At 55.9% G+C, this 15,378-nt stretch overlaps 5 protein-coding genes across 5 annotated transcripts; 3 read left to right on the top strand and 2 right to left on the bottom strand.

The window, feature by feature from the left end:
* On the top strand, window positions 1–4,949 carry BU26DRAFT_156285 (uncharacterized protein). The gene is made up of 2 exons (XM_033820055.1): window positions 1–4,008; window positions 4,059–4,949. The coding sequence occupies exons 1-2, from the start codon at window positions 147–149 to the stop codon at window positions 4,829–4,831; spliced, it is 4,635 nt and encodes a 1,544-aa protein (XP_033690456.1). The 5' UTR covers window positions 1–146; the 3' UTR covers window positions 4,832–4,949.
* A 1,425-nt stretch (window positions 4,950–6,374) lies between these two features.
* On the top strand, window positions 6,375–7,638 carry BU26DRAFT_156288 (PLAC8-domain-containing protein). Its single transcript, XM_033820056.1, has 3 exons — window positions 6,375–6,660; window positions 6,735–6,835; window positions 6,938–7,638. The coding sequence occupies exons 1-3, from the start codon at window positions 6,498–6,500 to the stop codon at window positions 7,217–7,219; spliced, it is 546 nt and encodes a 181-aa protein (XP_033690457.1). The 5' UTR covers window positions 6,375–6,497; the 3' UTR covers window positions 7,220–7,638.
* On the bottom strand, window positions 7,612–10,818 carry BU26DRAFT_515170 (uncharacterized protein). The gene is made up of 2 exons (XM_033828000.1): window positions 10,534–10,818; window positions 7,612–10,472 (listed from the first exon to the last, which is right to left on the bottom strand). Exons 1-2 carry the CDS (start codon window positions 10,743–10,745, stop codon window positions 7,805–7,807), a joined length of 2,880 nt encoding a protein of 959 aa, XP_033690458.1. The 5' UTR covers window positions 10,746–10,818; the 3' UTR covers window positions 7,612–7,804.
* A 142-nt stretch (window positions 10,819–10,960) lies between these two features.
* Window positions 10,961–13,655, top strand: BU26DRAFT_515171 (uncharacterized protein). Its single transcript, XM_033828001.1, has 4 exons — window positions 10,961–12,569; window positions 12,614–12,745; window positions 12,792–13,004; window positions 13,066–13,655. Exons 1-4 carry the CDS (start codon window positions 11,283–11,285, stop codon window positions 13,252–13,254), a joined length of 1,821 nt encoding a protein of 606 aa, XP_033690459.1. The 5' UTR covers window positions 10,961–11,282; the 3' UTR covers window positions 13,255–13,655.
* Window positions 13,656–13,681: 26 nt separating this feature from the next.
* BU26DRAFT_156336 (uncharacterized protein) lies at window positions 13,682–15,262 on the bottom strand. The gene has a single exon (XM_033820057.1). It carries the CDS (start codon window positions 15,015–15,017, stop codon window positions 14,118–14,120), a length of 900 nt encoding a protein of 299 aa, XP_033690460.1. The 5' UTR covers window positions 15,018–15,262; the 3' UTR covers window positions 13,682–14,117.
* Between the last annotated feature and the right edge of the window lie 116 nt (window positions 15,263–15,378).

The raw sequence follows: 15,378 nt of genomic DNA on the forward strand, positions 1-15,378 counted from the left end.
CGCGTTGGGGCCGCTGCACCGCAAATCAATTCACCCAGGAAATATTACGAAACGCCGCAGTTACAGTCTAACTGACGAGGGGGACCCAAGGCCATCCTTGTCCGGCGCACTAGGGCTGGTTTAAGCCAGCATTACAACCGAAGGTCATGCTTCAGCAAAATGGCCAACCCTCGGCGCACTCCCACAACACCATCGCGACCTCCACCTCGACCTTGACGCCCTCCTCCCCCCTCCGCCCCCTCCCGTCCTCGCCGTCTCTCGGTGAGAGCATCCGGACCCTGCGCGAGACGACGCGCCCGGACACGGTCCCTGCCTCACCGATTCACCCGCGCTCTGAACGGCGTCGACGGCCCAGTCCGCTCCAGTACTCGGGTCAGACCTCAGCTGCCAGCACCGGAGCCGCAGCCCATCAGACGCCGCGCTCACCTGCTTCCTCGGCGGCCTATCACGACGGCCCACGATCTCCGCGAGAGAAGCTTGATGCTCTGATTGCCGAGGAGGCCAACTCCAGATCAAACGCCGCGACGCCCACGCAGGCGAGCCCTCCTACACCGCCGACCATACCGGCAAGAGGCGGAAACCAGCCCGCAAAGCCGTCCTCGTATGCCCAGCTACGCAACGTCTCTGCCCCAGTCCTGTCGTCGACCGGCATCTCTCCTCCAGCATCGCCCGTCACCATGCCTCCCCCGTCCCGGCCGCACCGACCAGAAACCCGTCCCACAGCTCCCCGCAACCCGTCGATAGACTCTGCAGCGTCGTCGCTCTCGTCCGGTGCCTCGCAGTCATACCGTGGGAACACTGGCCATGGGCAGAGGCCGTCACAAGACACAAGCATGGCCAATCCGCCGGATATGGCAGCTCTCATGCTAGCCGCGGGCTCTCCAGAAGCTGCGCTGATGGCAATGTGGAGGGAGAAGCAGAGCGCGTCTCATCACAACGGCCAGCTCTGGCGGCTGGTAGAGAAACAGCGGTCCATGATTCTGGGCCTGCAAAAGGACCTGGAGCGAGCATTCAAGGACAAGGAGCGGTACCGGAAGAAACTAAAAGACTATACTAACCAGGTACCACCACTACCCGGTGCACCCCAGAGGTCCGACACCTTCGACTCTGTTGTGGAACGCGACGAGAGCCAGTCGCCGGCCCCAAGCGAGAAACAGGAGGATCCCGCCAAGGCGATCACAGCAACGAAACCCGCAGAGCACAAGCCTTGTTCGCCGCTTACACAAGAAACATCCGCGACTCAATTGATCCCGGATGCTCAATTGGCACATTCGCCATCCAACTCCTCAGCACACACCGCATCTAACCCTGCGTCTAGCGTAAACTCTCCGACGGACTACTCAGTAAAGCCGCTTAAGATAGTTAGCAAGGGTCTGGGACTGGATGCCGTCGTGAATGAAAATGCTCCCCACGTGGAACCACCGGCTGAGCCTATGGGGGCACGGCGGCCTCCGCAAAAGGACTCAGAGGCTCCAACCGCGTCATCCGAAGCGCTTAAGGCCCCCGCCTTATCTCTTACACAGGCAACACCAATACTTGGTGGCGATGGTTTCGAAGCGTCTTCAGCAAAGCCCGCCCACCCACTACGGAAAGCTCCTCCCGCGCCGCTCATATTATCTAAGCCCGCGAAGACTAGCGCCCATCTACTCCAGGCCGCACCCGGACAGCATGACGACTCGGACTACGATGACACGCTGGAAGTCGACGAGATTCCAATTGTCGAAAGAGGAAGACGAAAGACACGTGAAGAAGATGACCGTGTCAGAGAGGCTTTGGCAGTGAGGGACGACGAAGCACGGAGCAAGTCAAAGAAGAGCAAGAGCAAGAGCAAGAGCAACGTTAAGGCTGCGGATGACAGCAGCCAGACCGAGCCCTCAACAGCAGGTCTATCACCGCGTCAGTTCAGTCCGCTGCAAGCCGGACTGCCTCTTTCGCCCCGCCATCCTCCTGCGAACTCTCTGAATGCTCTTCTTAGCCCCACGAATTCGGACAGCTCCATGGTGGCCCAGAGAAGCATTGGATCTCCACCTTTGATGAGTCCCGGCTTGCCTACGAGTCCTCGTCCGGGAGACAGACCAATGAACTCGCCACTGCCAAGAAATCCGAAACAGTCGTTGGCTTCTCCGCCCATGTCCCCGAGATCTGGTGTCAACGGGATGCCCCAGCCAGCCTCGCGGGCCCCGCGACAGCCGATTCCTCTGCCGCCAAACACGCCGCAGTCGTATACCTCACCACCAGTCGCGCAACCCGTCCAGCCAAAGCAGCAAACTATTTCGTCGGATCTGCTGAAGCCGCCCAATGCTCAACCAAGTCCCGAAGCGGACACAGGTACTCTAGGATCAAGCGATCCGGCAGCTTCCGAGCATGTATATCGGGGGCTCGTGTCAGACCAGTATCCGGGACTCTTACTTCCTCCCAATGCGTTACCGTCCATCGAGGTCAAGGTGTCGTCTTCACGACTAAGACCGTCGCGCATGAGCTTTTTAGCTCCCAAGCCGCAAGAAGAGGATCCGGTTTTCCATCTCGCTGTCTATGCACGCTCTGATGGGAAGCAGTTGTGGCGTATGGAAAAGACTATTGTGGCACTGCCAGCTTTGGATGCTCAGTTGAAGTCATTATGTGACTTCCCTGGCAAGCTTCCTGATCGCGGACTTTTCAGTGGTCATGCACCTGCCAGAATCGATGCTAGGAGAGCTGCCCTCAACCAGTACTTCGACATCATGCTTGAGACGCCTATGAATGAGAAGGCTGCACTGGTTGTCTGCGAATTCTTTTCGACAGATGTCATTGGCGCGCAAAATGGCGATGCTCTCACGCCCGAACCGACCGCACCACAGGCTTCAGCCATACCAAAGGGCAAGCAGCGGAAAGAGGGCTATTTGACAAAACGTGGCAAGAACTTCGGTGGCTGGAAGGCGCGCTATTTCATTCTTGACGGTCCGGAGTTCAGATACTACGAAATTGCAGGTGGCGCCCACCTCGGAACGATTAAGTTGCAGAACGCTCAAATCGGAAAACAATCTCAACAACAGTCGAATCAATCCCCTCAGCGCAGAGATGATTCCGAGGACAATCAGTACAGACATGCTTTCCTCATTCTGGAGCCAAAGCGGAAGGACTCGTCAAGCTTGGTGCGCCATGTGCTGTGCGCTGAGAGTGACGAGGAGCGAGATGCCTGGGTGGACGCTCTACTACAGCATGTCGATTGGCAAGAAGAGTCTTCCCCAGTGGAGTCCCAGGCATCTGGCTCGACTCGTAGCGGTGTTCTCACGAAGAACCAGCCCAAAGACTCGTCGCGTACAAGGAGAAAGGACAGTCCCGATATTGACAAGCCGGATCGTTTGCAAGGATTGAGCTATGACGATACTGTAGCTGCTGAAGCGCCCATACGCGGGCCAACTCATCGGGAGGCCAAGGAAGCTCAACATTCGCCTAAAATCGGGTCCTTCTCCAGCGAGAGCTCCAGACATTATCCTTCAATTTCCGGTCCTAGCAACGGCGCTCCTATCCAGGACGCTGGAAGCTGGGGCAATAAGACGCTGGCCGCTCCAATGACTGTGAAAGATAAGAAGCGCAGCATTTTCGGTTTTGGTTCTCGCGGACGTGGTTCCTCTGACATCCCGCCTGAGCAGATTCTTGTCCAGCACCAGGTTGTAGAGCGTATGATCCAGCACAATCGCAACATCTTCGGCATTCCTCTGGCCGAAGCCGTGGAATTTACTCAACCCGTTGGTGTGCGAGACCCGCTGCCCGCTGTGGTCTATCGCTGCTTGGAGTATCTTAAGGCGAAGAAGGCCATCAACGAGGAAGGAATATTCCGGCTGAGCGGTTCCAACATCGTCATCAAGGCTCTTAGGGAGCGCTTCAACACCGAAGGTGACGTCAAGCTCTTGGATGGCCAGTATTACGATGTGCATGCCGTTGCGTCTCTCTTGAAGTTGTACCTGCGCGAACTCCCGGCGTCCATCCTCACTAGGGAGCTCCATCTTGACTTCCTCAAAGTTCTTGGTAAGGTCTCTGCTAGCGTAAAAATAGTAGTTTACTAACGGCATCTCTAGACATGGACGAACGTTCGAAGAAGATTCAGTCATTCAACGTCCTGGTGCACAAGCTGCCACGAGTGAATTTTGAGCTCCTCCGGCACATGTCCTCATTCCTGATTGAGATCATCGACAACGCTGCCATGAACAAGATGACCGTAAGGAACGTTGGAATTGTTTTCGCTCCCACGCTGAACATCCCTGCGCCCTTGATATCCTTCTTTTTAACCGACTATCAAGACATCTTTGGTGCGCCCATTGACGAAGCGAGCTCGCCAATCCACGAAATTCGCGTAACCACTCCTCAGCAGGGAGATGAGATAAGATCACCGCGACACCAGATGTTCTCGGACATCCCAACTCCTGCCTACAATGAAACGTCCTTCCCGCAACAGCAGCAGCAGTACGATCGACCGCCTTCTAGTTTTCCTATAGGTCCTAGCGCTACAGCCGCTCCTTCATACCCTCCACCGCAACCACCGCAGCAGCAGCAGCAGCAGCAGCAGCAACAGTATGCCAGCTATGACACGGGCTTTATCCCACTGCGGCCCAGCTATGAAGCCCCTGCCTACGAACAACAGTATCAGTCCGAAGGCTTCGGTAGCTTGAACGGCGCTGTGCAATCCGGTAGCGCAAGAGAGCAAAGGCAAAGGCGACGAGAGAGCGGAATGCTTTTGATGGGTATGGGCATGGGTCAGAGGAAAGGCTCCAACGGTTCCAACCCGCCGCGACACCGCGATGACTTCCACGGCAATCCTCTGATGATCCGAGAGGAGGCGGCTTTCGACTGAGTTCTCACCTCAACGAACGATGATCCATACGAGTCGACCAGAGGCAGTCATGACGGAGTAGCAGGGCAAGCGACACACCGTACCTCCACGGAAGACGCTCTTCTCTTATACCACGCAACCAGGGCTTGCGGTCTCATCCGCTCCGGCTGACGATCTATTTATATCTCCTTAATTTTTGATTCTAATTTACACGACCCAGGACTGGATCTATGGGCTCTTAGACGATTATTTCTCCCATGTACAGAGTAATACCAACAGCGAACGTACGGCAAATACGGCGCTGCTCATTCCCGGCGTTTGGGGGGCCAATCATATCAGCAGAGAGGTACGAAGGGCCTCTTGCCTGGTATTCCGTTTTGGTTCATTTCTGCATACCTGGCTCCGTTTTGGTCTTGCTTGGTCTAAGGCAAGGCTTCGGCGCATCGGTTTTATACCTTGTTTTTCGTCGTACTTTCCGCTCGCTGAGATTCCCCTCCATGTTTGCAGCTTTTGGCTTGCAGCTATTGATATGTGTAGCGGAGCAGCTTTGGCGCTCGCAGTTGGACATGGGAGGATTGGGTATGCCTGTGCTATGGATGGGTTGGGCAGGATGTGATGCATGTACGAAAGAGAAGTGGATAGGCGGAATATAATTGCATTTCACTTTGCATACAAATTTCTCTCGATAGGATGTTCCGCCTCCTCCTAACACGCTCGTACTTCGTGATCATGCCTTTGTAGAGAGAAATGTGGGCAGGGCTTAGGCAGGGATTGGTCGAAATTAGGAGGATTATAATTTCCGGCGAGCTGTAAGTGGTTACTCTTCGCCCTTTTTGTTAACGACTGTCAATTTGACTCCATGAGCCCCTTTCGACTGCGTCACTTGGCTGAGACTCGCATTGAGAGTGAAGGCCTTACTCCTGGATCAGAGCAAGATGTGCGTGCGAAGCGGCGTCAAACGAGCTATCTTCGCCAACTATCTCAATGAAAATATCACACGATCTTCAGCTAAAGCCCCGATTCCCCTCCTCACAGCCCTATCACCGTCCACCAGCGAATCGGCTCCTCGTGCTTCGGCCACACAAAATGCTTAACCAAGGCTCCCTATCGCGGAATCACTCCACTCGCTTAATCCGTACCACAAACAGCCACTTCGCACCATCTCATCTCCACACGGAAACTTCCCCAAGATGCATGGCGCAGATCACAACACCCAAAGCTCCCGCAGCTATCCCGGCACAGCTGAGGAAAGGCGCAGATGTGGGGTCATAGCACCGAGCATGTGATTGGGGAATGGCGGGCTCGGCGTCTGCGGATTCGCGGATGTGACTGGGGAAGACGTGTGGATACGAGCTCAGCGTCAGCGACAAGGCAGCAAAGCATGGTAGGTGATAAGATGGAGAGGTATTTGGCCGTTTGCAGTATCGCATCGGTGGTGTGAGTATTAAACCCCCGCCTCGCTGTTCTACGAGGCTCGACGTTTCTTTGTTGGAGCTTCTTGAGTGCGCGTACACTCCCACCTACTGTCCTCGGAGCTCTTTCCTCTCATCTCACTTCCATCAAAAGCACCAGTCTTCCAACCAGCCTGGAGATTTCACACACACTTCCTCCACAATCTTCAATTCCATCCAATCACCCACAACCCCAACACCCTGCCCTTCCTTCCACAGCATAGCTAGACAGCAGCATGGCTTCCGGCGGAGGACCAATCGACCAAAACGATCTCCACGACTGGAAGGAGCGGCTGAACAAGAGCATCGAGACGAAAGCCTGGCACTCCTCGACAAAGGGCGGGACCGCCAGACCATGGAGTCACAGTTTCTTTGGCTGCTTTTCGCCGCCCAGTCTTTGTAAGTGCAGTACATCGTAGCATCAACTGGCTTCTAGCATTGAGCGGATTGAAACTGACGCGTGTTTTGTGCAGGCTGCCTAACATGCTGCCTCCCCTGCGTAACCTTCGGCAAGACGCATCACCGCCTCCGTAAGAATGGGGATATGCAAGGCTACGAACCGATTAATACTTCTGTGCGTCTGCCTTCTTCCCTCTCCTAACCTCCCCCGCTCCATCATCTCCCTTCATGTCCCTCCATTCGAATAAGCTCACTAACCCAACACTCCCACCCACAGTGCCTCCTCTTCTTCCTCACGAGCTACTGCGGCATCCCCTTCATCCTCAACGCCATGCAACAGCAAGACCTGCGCGAAAAGTACAACCTCGAGGGCTCCTGCACCGAAGACCTGCTCAAGAGCTACTGCTGCCTGTGCTGCTCGCTCGTGCAGGCCGAGAAGGAGAGCAAGGATAGAGAGGTTGAGGCTAGGCCCGTGGTGAACCAGCAGTATACGGGAGAGGCTATGGTGATGCAGCAGGGTCAGCAGGGTCAGCAGGGTCAGCAGGGGCCGCAGGTCTGAGGCGCGGTCAGGGGTGAGATTATGCGACACGAGTGCAGATGAGGAGGCGCTGGTATGGGATCGGATGGTTGAGAGGGGGACATAGTGGGGGATGTTGTGGATGTGGGTGTTATGGAAGCAGACGGACGTAATTATCCCTTTTGTATCCTTGGTGGGGGACTGCGACATTCGACAGCGATACCCTAATTTGACACTCCTAGTTCTTTCGTTCACTACCTCCGCCCTGCTACGCAAGCGTGCTGTATCCAACATAAGAGTCAAACGAGCCAGTTCTCCTCAACGCACAACCCACCTTAATACTCGAAAGGAGCGGGAAGTCACATCGATGCACGCAAGAGGACGCCGAATGCACGAACATCTGCAAAGTATCAAGTTGATACCCAATACTATCATTAGCAATGATGACCACCCCTATATCCCTATCCAGGGCACCCAACCGACCTATGTCCGCCTCAAAAGCAAGAGATGCATCCTGGAGGCATTCGCGAGTGCGTACAATAGCATGTATAGTCAGTTATCCAAGCAATTTAATCTGTACGGCGAACCAGTAGATCCCGAGAATTTCCTACCGCCTGAGCCACGCTTCTAAGCGACAGAGCACGCGGCGCCATTTGTCGCCCTGCCCTCATCCTCGCTGCTACTCGAACTGGAGCTCTCGTCTTCACTCTCGCTCTCGCTCTGACCAAACGGTGCCGCCTTCCTATTCGGTTCCTTCGTAAGCCTACCCAAACTCGACGTCCTAGGGTCGAACCTCTTATATGCTTGGGCAGACGGCGGGGTCGCGCGAGCGGAACTGAGCTGCTGCCGGATGCTAGGGAACTTGGAATGTGTAGTGCGGCGGGCGGCCGCGAGCTGGGAGACGGATTGAGAGGACGCGAAGGATCTCGTAGTAGTGGTGGCGGCTGGCCGGGGCGCGGTTGGTGTCTTAACTGATGGAGGCTCGATGAGCGTCCTGCGAGGGAGTGGCTGGGATTGTGAGGTGCGTTGTTGGGAGGACTGGGTTGCTGGTACCCTCGGTGTTGGTTGTGGAGGGAGTTCTGGAGGCGAGGACAGTGGTCCGGCGTCTGCGGTGGGGGAGGCAGTTTTCACGTCTGCCATTTCAACATCTTCGTCCTCCGCCTCGGATTCATCGCTAGAGCTGGTATCGTTGTCGCTGTCGTTGACTTCCTTGTCGCTCGCTGCTTTTGAAGATGCTGCTTGCGACTGGGAACGAGTCCGCGAGGCCTCGGATTCCTCCTCGCTGCTCGACTTCTCTGGCGTCGGCGAATGGGTGAGGAAACGCGCTGGTTGGCGTGAGACGGCAGGCGAGGATCGTGTGGAGTTGGCAGCACTAGGGGACTGTGACTTTGATGCGTCGTCCTCTTGGTCTTGGTAATAGTCTTCAGCTTGAATCTGAACTTCAGCTCCATCTTGGGCTTCATCTGCAGCTTCGTCATCTTCTTCAGCCTCGGCGTGGTTTTCGGTTTCGAGTTGGATGCCAGCCTCATCCTCAGCTTCAACTACAGCCTCATCATCGTCTTTGGCTTCAGCTTCGGCTTCGGCGTGTGTTTCGGCTTGAAGTTGGATATCAGCTTCATCCCCGGCTTGAACTGCCGTTTCGTCATCGTCTTCAGCTCCAGGCGCTGACTCCGCAATTCCTTCTGACGCCGAACACGAGGGGGACTTCGAGCGTGATTTTGGCCCTTTTTCCTCGTCAGGCGTCTCTACGACATCATCTTGCTGACCCGGCGCACCAATCCCCCAAGAGCCAGGTTTCCGTGACCCTGCTTCAGGCGTCGCATCAGGCTCGTATTGCTCTTCCTGAAGACCTCCCATGGACTGTTCAAGATGAGCGTGCCCATCTTCAAAGACCTGACGGCCAAAGTCAATGTCCTTCCTTGCCTGGTCAATGCCTCTGGGGAATATCTTGCTCATAACGCGACCATGCTCCTTCTCTACGCTGGCGGTGTTCTTCGGTGGTCGACCGCGGCGTTTCGGGGCTCCACCTTTAGCGTTGGAACCTGGGATAGCAGGAGCGTCCTTCGGTGGTCGACCGCGGCGTTTTTGAGTTCCGTTTTCAGCGTTGGGGCCTGGTGTAGCAGCAGCGTTCTTTGGTGGTCGACCGCGGCGTTTCGGAGTTCCATTTTCAGCGTTGGAGCCTGGTATAGCAGCAGCGTTCTTCGGCGGTCGACCGCGGCGTTTCGTAGGGGGAGGAGATGCAGTGATGTTGGCGGTCCTTGTTGCTCCATTTGACAGCGATGTGCCGTTCCACAAACGATGCCTTACATTTTCTGGGAGCGGAATTGGTGTTCTCTTCGGCTGCGTTTCAGCTGACAACCTACCTTGTGCGCTTGTCGGCTGAGCCCCCGAATCATTGAGCAGATGGACTTCTCTCTGGACGGCGCTTGGGGTGCTCACATTTTTTGGGAGCGGAATAGGTGTTCTCTTCGGGACAGAGGGGAGCGGCAGTACGGATGCAGCCTGCTCCTGGGGTGTAGATTCGATCTCGTCAGGCCTAGGCAGCTGGAAAGAACGAGCGTTGCTACCCAGCGTACCCTGAGTCTTGCTTCGTCCGCACTCGCTGCCCTGTGCGCTCGTCGGACGACCCCGCGAATCATTGAGCAGATCCACTTCTCTCTGAACGTCGCTTGCAGTGCGTGTAGAACGTCCGTATGTATGTCCTGGCTTCGTTTGAGGGCGCATGAATGGGGGCGAGCTAGGAGCACGCACTTGGGGCGCTGGTAGAGGTGGCTTCTTGAAGTGCTGCTCGAGGCTCTCGGGAACGGTGCGTTGAGGCGGATCGCCGAGCTCTGGAGACTCCTCCTTCACCTGGGTCCCAAATTCCTGAAGCCCAGTCTGCGAGTTCCGAACGACAGTGAGCGAGCCGCCGGACTCAGACCTTCTCGCCCTTTCCTCGTGCCGGGCGACGCGAGTATCGGCTGCAGTGCCCTCTTCATCGTCGCCATGTTGCGATTCGGTCGAAGGCACGGGTCGGTCGCGGGCAGGGTCCGTGTCCAAGGAATTGCGGTATTCCTCCTCGAGCCGTCTTCTCTTGCTTGAATGCTCTGAGCTGATCTCTCTGACGCGTTTCTGGGCGGCGACAGGGCGGAGGTTGGAGGTGGCAGGCACAGAGAAGTCGCGGTTGATGAAGGTAGGGACGACCTTGATCATACGCGTCTGCACGTCGCTTTCGCCTTCAAATATGGAGCCGACCGTGTCGCTGAGGTCGAGGTCGCAGTCGTAGGCGTCCTGCAGTTTCTTGATGGTGAAGCTCCTGCGTGCGGTTGTCAATGCCCGCTGCCACCAATGTGAGGAGGCGTTTGGGAGGTACTCACGCCGCTTGCAGAGGCGTCAAGTAGTTGCGCTTGTAGCGCTCCTCGATCTGCCGCCAGACTTGGTCGAGTGTATGCTCGGTCTGGACCGGGAGCGCGAACTTCCTGCCCTTGAACGCCTCCAGCGCCGCTGCTTGATACGGGCCATAGGCGTTCTCGGCAGCGAGGGGCAGGACCTCGATAGTCAGTCGCATACGGGCGTTTGGAGCCGCCATCTGCCCGGGCGTGTTCCAAGGCTGCGGCGGTACAGGTGGCCGAACGGTACAATGGCAAACGGGAGGCGCGTCGTGAGAGGTCCATGGTCCATCGAAAAGTTTTGGGAGGAACATTCGGGACAAGCACCTGATTGGCCGGAGAAAGGTGGGCTTGGCAGCCGCTCTGACGCGCCTTTCCAACCACCTGTGCACGGTGAAAGTGAGCTATCACCGCACCCCCACCAACTCGCATTGCGGCGACTCGTCGTCTGTGAGTAGCTGACATGTCTCTGAAGACGCCTTCATTCCGGCTTCGTCCTCCTAATCGCCAGTCTCGGCCAGAGGACGACCTTGACAGCCCTAGGCACGTGAAGACGCGTTGTCACGCCGGAACTCACCCCCCGTGGGCGCTTTCTTCGTCTTCGTCTTCGCCTGTTTGTGTTTTTGTTTTCACTCGGGCAACAGCAACTGCGGCAAGATAACAGCTTGGCTGCCGTCGGGCCACTTGATCTCAACCCACTAACCTCCGCTACTAACACCAACCTGTCCACCAGCACCATGGCGAAGAAGCGCAGAACTTCGACGTCCCCGACTCGCTCGGGTGCCCGCCAGAAGCGCAAACGGACCCGGTCGGCCTCCGAAAGCACTCTAAACTCTGGAGCGAATACTCTTCCGACTAGTAACGACTGGGTATTCCGCCTAAAGGTCCTATCCTCCTCACATGTCGACGACGATCTCCTCGATCAAGCGGTCAGAGGTCTCGTTCAGATATGCTTTCCAGATGGATTCCTCGAAGAGCTCGGAGTCGATGTCGTCGAGGCTCACATGCGCGAGGAAGGTGCCGCGCAAAACAACATCGACCGAATGAAGCCTGTCTTCCACGATGCAATGACACGCCAAATGGCTTGGCTACTTGCGAAATATCTGGACACACCCGAAAAGCTTGAAGAAGCCGTCTCAGCCCTTGCCACTGCAAGTCAGCAGCTTCACGGTGATAAGCTGGGAGCTGAGACCGGGGAGGGCGAGCACAATGTCGCGTCCGACGCTAGCGGTGAGCCTTCAGAGCCCGAGCTCGAAACCCCTCCAAAGAAATTGAACAAGAAGAGCAAGGCGTCGGACCAACGACGGAAGCCTGAAAAGAAGAGGCTGGAGTCGAACGAGGATGTCATCATGGACGATTCAGAACCCGAGGCGGAAATCCAGCCTCACTGCGACCTAGCACCGCCGGAAACCAACCGAAGCAAGGAGAAAAAGGTTTCGACATCCTGGCGCTGGGACATCAATCCTGCGGCTCTCCCAGCAGACAATATTTCCAACCTCTTCAAGAAAACCAGCGACCTCTTCGCCTACCATGCACTGCCTGTTGTCAAGCACGAGCTCGGGCCGGGAACCGAGAGAAAGGCGATCAGGAAAAGAATTGAGGCTATTCTGACCGACATGCCGGAGACCCAATATGAGAAATGGGTTGAAAGTCTTCAGCAGCTACACAACGGTGATATGTCAATGTTAGATCGGGTGTCACCGGACAACATCTCAGTCCAAGGCGACATCACGCGAGCTACGCCTGCACCCACCACTGTACAGCATAGGCGCGGCAACCGTCTCCAGGTGTACAACGAACGCGCTTCTCGAGAGCAGCAGAACGCTAGCAGACCTGTTGTGGAGCAGACGCCAACCCATGGACTCCCCGTGGTTGGCCGTGATCTCCCCAGTATCAAGCGAGAGAAGGAAGCTGACGTTGTTGAAGCGCCCGGAGCCTCGACTGGCGGAGCGCACCACGAACTCAACGATGTCAACGCGACCCTATCCGCCTTCAGGCATCTATCCACCGAAGAACCTCGCTCAGTAAGTTCAATGCTTCTGCAAAAGAAATGTACTGACTTCGCTAGCGGGAAACATCTCAACCTCACGAGACACCCGTGATCGATCTCCTCTGGGGAACTTCTCGCTTTAGACACGACGACCGGGAGCGCGTAGTGCACACAATTATGACTAATCTTGACAAGCGCGTATCAGCAGATGTAAGTGCCTCTGCAATGCCGGGGATGTCCTACTAATACGCCACAGTACATTGGAGTTCAGCAATTCGACAAAGAGACTCGCGCGCGTAATAAATGGCACCTGCGCTCCGCGCTGGGATCCTGGGGAAAGAGCCTCGAGTTCGAGCATTCTGATGTCAGGGCACGTATGGAGGATAAGCTTAGCTTTTGGGTGATAGCAAATCCATTCGCTTTCCCCGAGCTTAAAGCAGAGCCCCTCTTCTTCACATACCCGATGCCTGTGAGTCAAATAGCAAGCAGCAATCCGGCAGTCGAAATATAGACACTGAGCTTTCATTTAGGCCGACACAGTCCTTCTGGACATAGTAGATCCTCTCGGAGTATCCCGTCCGCCGATGAAGGATAGGCGGCGAATTAAGGCAGTCATCCTAAATGTGTTTCGGTATCGTATTTCTTCAGACGTACGTTTACCAAGCCCATCCCTCCCCTTTTTTTTCCACCAACTAATCTCGCATAGGACCTCGAGATAGCCCGTGTGCGTTACGAACTCGAGTATATCCTGGCGCGTCCTAATGCCGATGGCGTGCAAAAGCGGGGCCTGTTGGAGAGGATGTTGCGGCGTGCTGCGTTTGCGCGTAGGGACAAGTTCCCTGAGTTGATGGGCTCTGTCCTGGTTAGGGCTTGGGAGCGTGTAACTGGGCTGCGGTGGTGAAATGGTGTGATTTCTCGGCTATCTCCTGGCAGACGTACCTTAATGCTCGTCGGCAACTCGCTACCTTCGACGGGTTGTTACGTGGTCCGACTCGCCCTCTGGACTCCTTAGTGGAAATTGCGGATAGCCAAAACGACGTCATACGATGCATAGGTCAGGTTGGCTTTCGGTTTAGTATTGAGAGTACTTTAGCATACCGGGCCTGCTCGTGGAATAAAAGTCACTTCAAGATAGCAGTCTGGAGTCGCCATAATGATGTTAGCCTACCCTACGGTCTTAAGGAAGAAAGTTAAGCCGCTTGTCCTGTCCTAGGAGTATCTCGTAGGTCTCATTAGGAGGCTGTAAGGGTCGGAAATAGCAGCATCCATATTCGGGAAAAGTCCCGTCGAGCGATCTCTGCGGAGGTGGATCGATCAGTCCGTTTAGCCTATGGTTTAAGTATGGGCCGTGACTACGGCTTCCGCAAGTTGCTCATTGCCTTTCTTGCAGGCATTCAGGAGGACGTACCCATTGCTCTCTCAAGTACCACCCATGTCTCAACCTCTCTTCTCCCGCAGGTTCGACCGTAGCTTGCCATATGCGGGACAGTGACATCCCCCAAAGGCATTCCATCCCAAGCCTGAATACGCAAAACGGGCGCTCAACTCTGAGCAAAATCTTCCGTCCCAGCAGAGTGGTCCATCAAGCCTTGGTAAACCGATACCTCCATACCACCTCAAGCGCCTCCTTCCCAACCTCCAAGCTCTGCCGCCCCTGCCCACCCAAAAGCACCGGCCCCAAGGCCTCGATAGAATCCTTCAACCTAGCCTTCAACGCATCGTCGCCCTCAAAATAGTTCCCAAAGCTGACCTTCATCTCCACCACGTTCAAGCTCTGCAGCGTCAGACTCGTCAGCGCCCGGAGATCCACTTCAATAGGCCGATTCGGATCCTTGCACGGCGCGTAAGAAGAGACCGAGAGCTCCAACTTAAGGATGCGCAGGTTAGGCGAGGAAATGAAGCCCATCCGGCGATACCTCAGCGGCTGCGGAACCGGCTCGATAAACTGCACCAGCGTGGTCACCGTGCGCTCGTTAGACTGCAGCTCCGCCTGCTCCGACACCTTCAGCTTCCCCAAATCCAGCGTGTGCGTCTTCCATGGATTCAGCAGCAGCCTACTCGGCGTCTTCTTCGGCGCATTATTGCTGAAATTGTCCCGCTTGAACGTCCAGGTCGACTGGCGGTCGAACTGCGTGATGGCTTCGGCGAGCATTTGCTTGTTGGCGAAGAACCATGGCGAGGGGAGCAAGGGGCGGTTGGGACAGCGTAGGCGCGGGAAGGGCGGGCGAAGACCGACGCGGATGGAATATTCGACGACGAACTCGGTTTCTTTGTAGATTAGGTAGAACGGCCGTTTGTGGGCCCAGATTTCGTGGTAGATTTGGTCGCGCAGCTCGCGGGGGAGGAGAGCGAAGAAGGCTGATGCGGGTTGATGGCTGATTGGAGTGCATGTCTTGCGGCGCTTTGAAGAGCTGGTAGTGGGGGTTGAGGGCTGTTGTGGAGCGGTGCTTGCTCGTTGGCGCAGCGGTCGCTTGGGCGCCATAGAGTAGGCTGTAGCTGATTGTTCTCAATGCCCTCCAAAATTTAGAGAGAAGCCTTCCTTGCGGTCAGCTAAGTCGGGGAACTAGGTATGGATATGTGCAAAAGGCGGGGCAAAGCGTTTGCAGTTCGAACATGGAGTCCAAGCTTCAAAAGGCTTTTAGGACAAAAGTCATGTGACGGAGTTCTCTCTCATACAAGCTCAAGTGGAAGGCGGAGCCTCTGTCACTCCTGGCGTGGTGAGACTCGCGCGGGGGAAAGTGAGAGGCAAGTCACGGGTCGTCGGTGCAAATTCGGCACTTACCGAGAGAGGCATTCGTAACCGGCCCAACCTCAACCTTCCTCCAACGTCCCCTTCTCTTTCA

The sequence above is a fragment of the Trematosphaeria pertusa genome, assembly GCF_010094035.1.
Source record: "Trematosphaeria pertusa strain CBS 122368 unplaced genomic scaffold BU26scaffold_2, whole genome shotgun sequence".
Taxonomy (NCBI): domain Eukaryota; kingdom Fungi; phylum Ascomycota; class Dothideomycetes; order Pleosporales; family Trematosphaeriaceae; genus Trematosphaeria; species Trematosphaeria pertusa.